Below are 12,422 nucleotides of genomic sequence, written 5' to 3'. Positions count from 1 at the left end.
TTTTTTAACAATAACCTAAGCTATAAATGAAATGATAAAAATTTAAACTAATTGATATTCAAAATCCATTCATAGAATATTACAATTTGCTCAAACTATTAAAAAGAAAGAGATTTTCACCCTCAAGCTTTCAATTAAGCATTTGCAATATTAATTATACATATAATTTTTATAATAATATTGATTTTTTTTCAATTTAAAATATTGTTTAAATTTATTATTTAATTGTATATCATATATTTATTTAAAAAATAAAATTAAAAAGTGTTTCCAAATCAAGCATCTTCTTTAACCTTTAAATTCAATATTCACAGTATTCTATAAATTTCAATGGTTTAACTCTTATTAAAAATTTAAGATTCTATTTTTTATATTAAAGAAAATTTGTCTCACATTTTAAAATAACCATTAAAATTATTTGAATTTGATTTTATGTATTGAAATGACAATTATTACATTTATTAATCAACTAGTTTAAAACTTAAAATGACATAAATGCTATCATATATGAATGTGACAACATTTAAAACAAAAAATCTTAAATCTATCAAGTACCATTAAGAGATATAAAATTTATTAACGTGTATGTCTTTTTATCATTTAGTTTATATTATATATTAATTTTTGGAGTTGTTTTTAATGAGATTTTTTGGAAAAAAATTGGGTGGGTTTTTTCAGTCTAATTTCTTTAAAGTCTGGGCAGGAATTCTTGAAATCACAAGTTTGATGGGGAACACTATACAATCGAAGTTCCCAAAGTTTTCCAAGGTGCTAAATTTATATATTCAGTCAAAAAACCAGTTTAAATAACACAAATCAAGATTTCAACTCAAATTTTTTTTGCTAAATTTCCACACTAGAATATCCAAAAAATAGCACTAAAAACAACTCCTTAATTTTTTCATATTAAATATAAAATAATAAAAAATTTATAACTCAAACAAAAAAATTTATAACTCAAACACTTAATATTTGATTAGTCTAAATTAAAAAAAAATTATAATAATATTTAAAAAAAATCCAAAATGCTTTATTAATATAAAACATTTTAAGGAAAAATAGAATATTTTTTACACAGCTGAAAACTCTAAAACTTATTAGGATCCTTTTTTAAATTTTGAAAGTATGGTAGGATAAATTATTATTTAAAAAAACCCTTAAAAAGTGATTGATCCTTTTTAAATCTTTTTAAGTAGGCCATTTATATTGGTATATTTTCTTTTATTTCTTTTCGTGAAGATCTTTTATTCGGTTTTATTTGATAATTTATTTTAACTTTTTGAACACACTATAAGTATAATTTTTTTTTAATAATAATTTAAAATACTAAAGTATTTTATAATTTAAAAACAAATTTATAAATTATTTTAAAAAAAATTAATTAATATAAATTATAACTTATAAAATTTTTAATTAATATAAATTATAATCCAATTAAATGTTTTATATATATTTTCTATTATTGTTTTTCAAGTTGAAACATATTTTTACATCTAAATTTTTAAACTAAACATATATATATAGATATATAGATTTTTTTTTTTTAATTTTTCGTATTTGTATATTTTTACATCTAAATTTTTAAACTAAACATATATATATAGATATATAGATATTTTTTTTTTTAATTTTTCGTATTTGTATCTCCTCTCTGTAACTTTATAAGTAATTTTAATTAATTATATATACACATTAAATATATAAAAAATTATTAAGTATTTTTTCCCAATTTAATTTATTTAAATAATCTTGAAATATGTTTTAGAATATATCAAATTCTTAAAAAATTTCCCAAATTAAAATCTCATTAGTGAGGTTAAGTTATAATTAGTTAAAAAGACAAATTTCAAGAAAATTAGGGTAATTTTTCACACAAATATTTATAATATATTATTAAGAAAATATCTAAATCAATTGTGTTTATCTTCATCATCCTATGTTTTAAATTTCTCACTAAAACATTAAATCCAAACCAGGTCTATCTTCCTTAACAAATGTGCATAATATAACATGCATCTAAATTTGGTTGAGCTAAGGAAATAAACACACATACAATTAATGAAATGAAATAAAACACGCATACCATGGAGAGGAAGCATTAGTGTGTGAGTGGCTTACGCACATCTTTTGAAATCCTAAGGTTCATGATGCCAATTGCAATTCAAAAATACTATGAGAAAATTTGAGATTATAAACATGTTATGTTATAAAAATATCTATCAATTTCATTTTCAACTTAATAGGATGACAAAACTAATGGAAGTGTTGGTGTTGTCTTAATGGGAGCACCATATTAGGATGAGCCTTCTCACCCTATCCCTCTGCATGCCATCACACAAATTGGAATTAAACATGCCTGGCCTACCAAGAATGGTGGAAAAGAGCACTTGGAATGCCTTAACCTCGATTCAATGACAATATCCAATCCCTTTGCAACTATTTGAATGGTGGAAAAGAGCACTTGGAATGCCTTAACCTCGATTCAATGACAATATCCAGTCCCTTTGCAACTATTTTTTCTCCCTCGACAACCTTACGGTTGTGCTACCACTCCTCCATCGTGCCCTTATGTTGCTCCGAGTGGTGGTCATGTCCTTCAGCAGGGCTATACATCTTAAACATTGCTGTCTAACTTCTCTCCACTAGCTTTCCCTATGTCTCTGGTGGATTTATTTAAGGGGGGATGCTTACTCAATCTCTAGTGGATGTGTTTCCCTCCTAGAATGATAAGCTAGCTACCTTCTTCTACTTGTTGTTTCTCCATCTCTCAACTCCACATTAGTTGATTACCACTTATGTTTCATTGTTTATTGAAAGCATGACACATTGGTGCACACGTTGTCGTAGAGGAGGGGGAATTCAAGGAATGGTGGGTGGATCTAGGGCATGATTCTATTTTGATTCCTTAACTTGTGGATAATGGGAACACACTAGAAGAAATTTTGACTGTTAAAGAGGAAATTTTCCAAGAAAGATAGGATGTCATAGACTTAGATGTTATGGGTGGGGGAAGGGGGGTTACACTATGGGCTAAAAACATGGGTAGCTCTTGTGGCTGGAAAAACTACTACCTTCATACGGTGGACCTTTATTAGCATGTTAAGTTTCTTCCTAGCAAGGTACTAGTGGACAAGAATCAAAGTCAAGTTAGTCTCATGCATAGGTTGAATATTATGAAGAATTCATTACTAGATGTCAATTGTAGGCTAGTGAGATTGGAGATTGGTTCAACCCCTAGTTCCCCAATTCAGTTGCCATGGAAGGTCAAGGAATAACCTATCAACCTGGATGCTTCCTTGTCCTCTTGAGGCACAAGTTTTCTTACAGTTTCTAATGTTTAATTTCTAGATTGTTATGCGCTTCTCTTCCTCATATGTAATGTCATTTTCAAATTATTTAAGCAATTCTCTTTAAACGTGCAAACTCTCAATACTACTTGTTTGGCTAAATTACAATATTGCTCTTGCAATTTTTTTGGACAAGTAATGGTTTTTTCTATTTAATTTTACTATCTTGAACTCCATACTCGTTTGTTTCTAATTTGGTTTTCCAAATCACAAGCTAAATATAAAAAATATTTTAAACATAGCCTAAATTATTTTTCAAATATTAATCAACATTAAAAAATTTTAAACATGACGTGAATTATTTTTTAAATATTAATCAATGATCAATTTAAAATAAAAAGCAACAAATAACCTAACTCAATGAAAATTTCATATGCAAGGAAAAAATTATATATATAAACACATTAAAATTAAAAATGATGGTTTGAGTGTTATGGAAGAAAAAGATGGAAGAAAGTATATATTATTATTATTATCATCTAATTTTAAGGTCACGACAAAGCACCAAATTGTTGATATATATATATATATATATATATATATATATATATATATATATTAATGATGTTTTCAGTGTTAAAAAAATTAGAAATTAAAATATTACATAAAATAAAAATCCAATTGTTGTTTTATATATATTAATGATGTTTTCAGTGTTAAAAAAGAATTAGAAATTAAAATATTAAATAAAATAAAAATCCAACCACACTTTAGTTAATAATTGATGAGGAAAAATGTATATTTATTATAAGTTTATTAAAATATTAAATAAATTGTAATTTAAATACACAACTAATTATTTGTGTTCTATCTTTTAAAATAATAAAAAAGGAAATTTAGGTAATTTCTAAATTTAGAAAAAAATAAAGTCGGCCAATACTTATATTTTTCACAATTTTTTTTATAACTATAAAATTTAAAAGGTAATATAGGTAGGATTGATTTCAAATTCCATCTTAGCTTGTTATTGCAGATGACTAGTGTCTTCCCCTGAGATGAATGGAAATGTACAGTACAGTGCTATATAATGCAGTTACCGGAAGTTAAATATATAAACATATAAAATTTAACAATCTTTAACAAGGTAAGACAGGTCGGATTGATTTCAAATTCTATCTTAGCTTGTCATTGCAAAGGACTAGTGTCTTTCCTTGAGATGAATGGAAATGTACACAATGGAAATGTACACAGTGGCATACATTGCAGTTAGTGGAAGTTAAATAAATGCAGTTAGTGATGAGTTAAATAAGTGGAAGTTCAGTTTTGAACATATTGGACTAATAAAGAAGCAGTTGTTGCAGTAGAGAAAACGGTGGAGCAGAGGGGAGTCGGGAGAGTTAGGGTGTTGCAGGAGAGAAAAGGGTGGAGCAGGAGGGAGGGCTAGGGTGGGTGTTGGGCAAGGTATCGTGCGAGAATAACAAAACTTGGGATAACGGAGATGCGAAATTGCATGCTTGTCGTCCCGTCCTATGAAGCGTGGTCATATCCGACAGGCGTCGCGTGCCAAGGCTACACAAACGGCCTGCAAAACAGTTGAAGTAGAAACAAGGGCGGAGACCGGTATTGAAAAAGTTGCAGCTTCAAAACGAGGGGGTATAAAATAGATGGATAGTTGAGAGAAACACGTCATGGCCAACGTAAGCGGGCTCCATCTACACGAAATCCGGGCCTGCTGCGCCCATTGTGTCTGTCTAGTGATGGGAGCAGCTCTGCGCGTCATCCATTTTGGACTTGCATACTAATTGAGATGTAGATGTTCGCTTGCCGGGCCTCTATATGTGCTACCGGGGGTTTCCTTCCACTCCCCCGTGCAGACAAAAAACTGTATTTCTATTTGTTGACCCTGCAAAAGGAAAAAGGAATAAGGGCCGTAATAAGGCCTGCAGAATGTCAGAAACACGAAACCCTAGGCCTCTATGTCTCTCTACTCCCAGAACCGAAAATAGAATTGTAGATATCCCTAAAATCTAGCCGGGAATTTGTCGATTTTCCATATGAGCGAAGCTCTGTACTCAGTAAATTCATAAGGTGCCTTTATTTTCCTCTTCTGGGTCATCTTGTTGGAAAGAATGCAGACAAGGAGAGGAATCTATGTTAATCCTCAGGAAAAGGTGAGGTGTCAAACCCGGCAAGGAAGTCTTGTGAAGAAAATGGCGCATCAGCATCAAATTATGACAGAAAGAAATAAGTTGAAACGGAAGGCCCAGGATCCAAGAAATTACATGGCGCCAAAGAGATCTCGCGACGATGTTAACAAGGGAACCGACCATTTTGAAGCTCTTCCAGATGATCTTGTTATAGCAATTTTCCGATGTTTGAGCTCCACTACTTCTTGTCCTGCAGATTTAGCCAATGCGATGCTTGCGTGAGTGATCAGTTCTTTCTGTGATTTGAAACTTTTAAAATGTATTCATGATAATTCGAATGTTTTAAGCTTAAGGATCTGGTGAATGAGATCTATTCCGTTTATATTTATTTAGTTATCTTCGGCGTGTACAGGTGCCGGAGGTTTTGCTGTATTGCCAAGCATCCGTTGGTTTTGGTGCAAGCTGGAAGCGCGACTTTGGCTGTCAAAGCCTCTCTCTGGTCAGACGGAGCAGATCGTTTCTTGAAAAGATGTGCAGATTTTGGCAACATGGAAGCCTGCTACACACTAGGGATGGTAAAGCAGCTACCAAAACTTTTCACTAATGCTAATGTCAGAATCTTTTCATTGCCATTTCTTACTATTAATATTCAATTCTTTCTGTAATCCAGATCGAGATCGATATAAAAGGTTCAACACTTAAGTATTTTAGACATGAAGTTCCTCTAGACTTTTAAATTCTGGTACCAGGGCTAAGAGCAATGTAAAATAAAGTATTTATAAAAATATTTCTCCAATAAATATATGTATAATCTTGAATTTTCTGTGAGAAAGGAACGCGCAGTAAAATCAAGGATTTAAAGAATTTTACAAAATCATGCTATATTTGTTCAAGTTTCACAATCTCAGAATGCCGAATCTTTAAATTTCGTTTATTATTTGTTTAATATTTTTTTTTTTAACTAAGGCTAATGTCAGCATCTTTTTATTGCCCTTTCTTCAATTCTTTCAGTAATCTAAAGTTTCAACACTTCAAGTATTTTAGACGAGTAAATTCCTCTAGACTTTTAACTTCTGGTACTAGGGCTAAGAGCAACGTGAAACGAAATAGCTATAAAAATATTTCTCCATTAAATATATGTATAATCTTGAGTTTCATATGAGAAAGGAACACAGCAAGTCAAAGATCTAAAAATTTTACAAATTCGTGCCATATTTGTTCAAGCTTTAGTTTCACAATTTCAGAATGCCGAATCTTTAAATTTAGTTTGTATTACTTATTTAAGCTTAACACGTGTGGATTCTACCAGATCCATTTCTACTGCTTGGGAAACAGAAACGGAGGAGCATCTTTGATGGCAAAAGCAGCGATGGCATCAGAGGCGTCGGCTCTGCACTCGTTAAGCATAATTCAATTCAATGGCAGCGGGGGTACAAAGAGAGAAAAAGACCTAAAAGCAGGCGTGGCACTGTGTGCGAGAGCAGCCTCGTTAGGGCACGTAGACGCAATGCGCGACCTAGGTCACTGTCTCCAAGACGGCTACGGCGTGCAAAGAAACATCGTTGAAGGCCGCCGACTCCTGCTTGAAGCAAATGCACGAGAAGCCGCGGCCGCAGGCATTACTCCTCCTCTGGCATCTCTTCAAAACGCAATTAGACTAACCGCATCATCCCAACACGAGTATTTAATTTGCAGTGATAAGAAGGATTCAAATTCAGAGTCCGTCTTTTCGTTTCTTCAAACATGTTGCTGTTCTTTACTCAGCGATTTCGGCTGCAATGTTCCTCCACCCGAGCCACATATTGCTAATAAATTTCTTGTAGATTGGTTCTCTTTGTACCCTCCTCAGCCTGGGCTTCGGCTTTGTTCTAATGAACACTGTGGCCGCCCAGAAACTAGACGACATGAATTCAGGAGATGTTCGGCTTGTAATTCCGTCAATTACTGCTCTCGGGCCTGCCAAGCATTGGACTGGAAAACCTGTCACAGATATGTGTGTATGCCCCAACGCGACTGGGATGACCTACATGCTGATATCGATAACGATGACGAGGACGATGATTTTGAAGAGCCAAACGATTCATGAGATTCGTTAACGCATTTTCACACCACACGAACTCTCTTGTACTTAATCCGGATGCTCATGGTTCCTTGATCTTTCCACAACATATGTTGTGATGAGACGAGATGAGATGAATTACTTACTTAGTGTCTTACCTGTTTCTCCTCAATTTTCATAGACCTACCTTACTCTTTTGCTCATATTTTGGCTACTTTACCTTTTGTGCTATATATATATATAGTAACCTAAAGCTACCAATTAACTACTTCCTCTATGAAGCATATATATATATATATATAGAGTAACCTAAAGCTACCAATTAACTACTTCCTCTATGAAGCGAAAACAAAACAGAAGAATGAATTTGTCCATGAGATCCCATGAATGATAAAGCAAGCCTCAAAAGAATTTGCATGAGACGCGTCAATTTGTGTGGGGACATGGAATCACGGGTGAAATAAACCAACCTCCTCACACTTACGGATAAAAAAAATAAACACATCGTTTTCCGATGATTAGATTGTTGGCATTTGATTCGGCAACCAACTTTACTATGTTAAATATTCTAATACCCTTAATCATCAACCTTATTATATTAAATATTCTAATACCCATAATTATCAAAATATGATTTAATTATGGCAGCGTTTCTCTTTTCTTCTAGCTTTACGTTGATGCGGTAATTGAGTCCCCAAATTTAGCGTAACTCAATGATCGCTTAACAACATTTATATGGTAATTGGAACCTCCTAAATTTAGAACAACTTGTCCCAAATTTAGCGTAACTCAATGATCTCTTAACATTTATATGGTAATTGGAACCTCCTAAATTTAGAACAACTTAGTGATCGCTCAAGAACTTTCATGCGAAGGCGTTATCTAACAATTTGATGTTGGTTTTTGAGTTTCTTTTATTTAATTTCATAATTTTTATTTTTATTTTTGATTTTGATTTTGATTTTGATTCTGATGTGCGTTGTTTAAACAAGATGAAGAAATGATATGAAAAATAATTAAACAAAATTTCAATTTTAAATAGAAAAATTACAAATTTAATTTAAAACTCATTTATTTCTGGTAGCCGTTTGTGTATTTTCACACCGTGAGTTTACAACCAGGATCACATGCTGACGCTGAGATAGAGTCACATGGGCTCACGCTGTTTTGGTTCCCACCAATCACACTTTAGTCCCTTTGGCATGGAGCATTAGAGAATGGGTTTTTGGACCATGTAGGCTGGCGTGTTCTGTCCATCGTGTAGGTACTTCGCTGGGAGCCTATAGCCATTAATTTGTTGCACTGTTAGGAAGATATTTTTATCCGAAATCTTACACGTTATTTTTATTTTAATTCTAAACCGCATTATTTTTATTTTAATTCTAAACCAGTGTCAAAATGGAAGAGACTTGTCCCAAAGTGTTGTTTACTTTGGGCATGAAAATGGATCGTTATTTTAATTCTAAACCGCATTATTTTTATTTTAATTCTAAACCAGTGTCAAAATGGAAGAGACTTGTCCCAAAGTGTTGTTTACTTTGTGCATGAAAATGGATCGCTATAGTCCCACACCGATTGAAGGCGTTAGATCATATATTAGTGTTTGTGCTTGCTTTATGAGACAACTAAATAATTGGTAGCTTGGTTTGTAGTTAGTGTTAAAAGTTTGATAAAAGTTTCATAGTTTTATTATTTTAAAATTAATTTTCTATATAATATTAAAAAGTGAAAATTAATATATGTTAAATATGGTTATAATTATTATATATTCAAATAAGTTGAAAATTACCTTGATCGAAGTGTGATGGGATGTGTCGCTATGCGTAAAGGGACGTGGAGAGGGTAAGTGGGCGGCGCACCCAACGTCTCCACATGTGTAAGACAATAAAGACTTGGAGAGACTGGCAACAAGTCACAGTCACATTGGGAAGACAAATGGCAAAGGAGAGAATACAAGCGGGAAAGGTGGCGAAGGTCGTCATTGTATGCATGCATGGTCTATGGTGGAGCTCACCAATGGGAGTGGAGACCAGTAGCAGGGTGGTGGAATTCTTCTACGGGAGTATAGATTGGCGCCATCAGCAGGACGACACCAACAGAGCTTCGGCCAGACAGGGTCACTGGTACGTATTTCAAGCCTTCTTTGTTCTAGAAATGGAGACTATGTTGCAAGAAAGGAGGCTGGATTGGCAGGGATGGGTGATGGTTCTGCATGTTTCTGGTAGAATTTGGTTGAGTTTACTGCTGTTGATGTCCAGAATTTCAATTTCAATGTTATATGGAAATTTGTTGGCTCAAAGGGGCATGCATGGAGGGTTTGGGTCTGCTCTCGGCATTCGGGTTGCAAATTTTGTTCCTACACCCTTTAAATCTAGGTGTCTGAGACCTGGACGGGATCGAGGCAGTTCTGAGAGCCTGCGGTCGGCCAAAAAATTTCTGGGCTAGAGAAGAAAGAATGGGGAGTCTGGGGTTCATATTACCAGTATGTTTGTTCAGTTTGTTATAGTCTGGTCTTCGAGTAAACTTCTGGTCCAGCGGGGTAGGAATGGGGAGTCGAGGCCCCCAAAAATTGGTGTGTCTGGCAATTCTACCATAGCTTGGTCTCTCGACAAACCCTTGGCCCATTGGGGCATGAATGGGGATTCGGGGGACCCTAATACCTGTGTGTCTGCCAATTTCATTACAACGTGGTTTAATTCTTGGAGCTAGAGGCCTGGCCGGGCCTAGGGTAGAATAGAGAGTCGAAGGGAGGGAATGCAGTCAAGTCTGGGCACACCCTTTACCAGTATGTCTGTCAATACCATCATGGTCGGGTCTTTCAACAATTTTCTGGTTCAGAGGGGCATGAATGGGGAGTCGAGGTCACCAAACACCGACGGGTCTATCAATTTAGCCAAGGTCTAGTCTCCAGGCAAAACCTTGGCCCAAAGGGGCATGAATGGGGACTCAGAGTATCCCAACACCTGTGTGTCTATCAATTCTGTTATGGCGGGGCTTAATTCTTGGAGCCAGAGGACTGGCTGGACCTGGGGGAGAATAGAGAGTTAGAGGGAGGGAATTCACCTAAGTTTGGGCTCCCAGAGGACGAAGGAAAATGATGAGGGGGTTGGGGGAAATTGAGTTTCACTCCTCATACCAGGAAACACAAAACAGTAACTGTGTTCCATAGGGAATCAATGGATGGAAATACCGACATTTGGATGTTTGTTTTTAATTCTTTTGCATACATTACTCTTTCAGGTCTGTGTAAATTACTTCTCCCTTCAACTCTGGCACTTCTGTTGGCGAGAGCTCGGTTCGTTCCGTGGTCGAAGGAAATTTTGGTTGAAGGTAGCATGGTGAAGGCAGAGGTGGTGCCAGGGAAAATACGAAGCCATCGCAACTGTAAATAGAACACCAACAAATGGAAAATGTCGTTGGCCTCGACTAGCAAGACCCAGTGGAAGAGAGGCAAGAAAACTAGGGAGGAGAATATGCAAAACGTCATGCATGCTTACAATGGGGGAACCCTAGCATAGGTGAAGTCCCTAATTTTTTCATGGGAGGCGGAATTGAACACCAATGCTGCGGAAGAGTCATCTCTAATAGAGGATTGGGAACTCCTGCTTCTGGACCCTAGACACACCTGAGGTAGGCAAACTCTCTTCAAATAGTTAGTCCAACACCACTAGGTCATGAATAATTTATTGGCACAACTACTAGGAATTTGGAGGAGCTACCGCAAACCCAGCAAGAGGGGCCTAACCTAAAATATATTTAGCGGGAGATCCAGGCAATATAGGGGCAACAATACCACCAAAATATCCGCCTTAGCTACATGGAAAAACAACTACAAAGCCTGCAGTAGAGCGAAATTCCAGGGTCGAGTGCAAAAGATCCGACTCCCATATAATCGTCAGATGATTGACTGTCGAGAAGCTATGAACCTCCTGGAAGTTTTTTGATGTTTTTGTTACAATGATTTGGTGGGATAGCATTTACATTGTGAGTAGTAATTTTAAACATATAGTAGACATCATATTTATATAGCCTATATAGACATGCTCAAACTGTTTATGTTTTGGATGGCATATGATGTTGATTGGTGGCCAATAGACCTGGTTTCCTTTGGGTAGGTTGAGGCCACTGGACATATATTTTGTAACTTTCCTTACATATGATTAATAGAAAAGAAAGGCACTGCCAAGCTTAAAAATAAAAAAAAGTTGAAAATTATTTATATATATAGGCATGGTTTAACTTATATAGACGAAATGGTTTTTTTTCATGATATTTTTTTCTGATTAATTTTAATCAAAATCCAATAGATATTTTTAAAAACTTGACTTTAAATTGTTTAATATGCATAATTCCAGTGCCCGAGGGGTTTTTCAGAGTGTTGAATCCATTTATGCATTCAAAAATGCATTTTGAATAACAAAAAATCTAGAAATTGTATTGCCAGGTTTTAGTGAATTCTGGTGAAAATGACTATTTCGTTTATAAGATAGACTATGCCTATATATATATATATATATATATATCTATATATATATATATGTATATATATATATATATATATATGTATATGTATATATGTATATATATATATATATAATATATATTATATATATATATATATATATATATATATATATATATATATATATATATATAATTACAAATTTTAAAATAAGTTGACTTCTAAAGTGTATATTAATCACATTTATTAATGTGGTTGTGCTAATTTTAAACAAATTAAACCAAAAAATAAACTAGAAAAACTAGTTGAAAATAATTAATATTATATTGTATTTATGGAGAAATAGTTACATGGTTGTAACGTGACTCCTTAAGTTAGGATTAGTTCCTAGGTTGTAGGAGTTTATTCTCACCTCCCTATCCTATTGTGATGTATTTATTGAATCATCTTTGATTAATTGAAGAGAG

At 34.1% G+C, this 12,422-nt stretch overlaps 1 protein-coding gene across 1 annotated transcript; it reads left to right on the top strand.

Moving 5' to 3' along the window:
- The first annotated feature begins 4,960 nt into the window (after positions 1-4,960).
- On the top strand, positions 4,961-7,522 carry LOC149168634 (F-box protein At5g50450-like). Its single transcript, XM_089426947.1, has 3 exons — positions 4,961-5,712; positions 5,847-6,009; positions 6,744-7,522. Exons 1-3 carry the CDS (start codon positions 5,417-5,419, stop codon positions 7,518-7,520), a joined length of 1,236 nt encoding a protein of 411 aa, XP_089283073.1. The 5' UTR covers positions 4,961-5,416; the 3' UTR covers positions 7,521-7,522.
- The last annotated feature ends 4,900 nt before the right edge of the window (positions 7,523-12,422 follow it).

The sequence above is a fragment of the Pinus tabuliformis genome, chromosome 4_2 (assembly GCF_031772625.1).
Source record: "Pinus tabuliformis cultivar Carrire ecotype Pingquan chromosome 4_2, CPIR1, whole genome shotgun sequence".
NCBI classification, from domain to species: domain Eukaryota; kingdom Viridiplantae; phylum Streptophyta; class Pinopsida; order Pinales; family Pinaceae; genus Pinus; species Pinus tabuliformis.
The sequence above is the reverse complement of the archived record's forward strand: the minus strand, read 5'-3'. Positions and strand labels throughout refer to the sequence as shown.

What these genes read in the sequence shown, in the direction of transcription:
- LOC149168634 (XM_089426947.1), top strand. Translation starts at nt 5,417, where the DNA reads ATGCAGACAAGGAGAGGAATCTATGTTAATCCTCAGGAAAAGGTGAGG. An exon ending in TTAGCCAATGCGATGCTTGC is followed by an intron (nt 5,713 to 5,846) that starts GTGAGTGATCAG and finishes CGGCGTGTACAG; the next exon opens with GTGCCGGAGGTTTTGCTGTA. An exon ending in CCTGCTACACACTAGGGATG is followed by an intron (nt 6,010 to 6,743) that starts GTAAAGCAGCTA and finishes GGATTCTACCAG; the next exon opens with ATCCATTTCTACTGCTTGGG.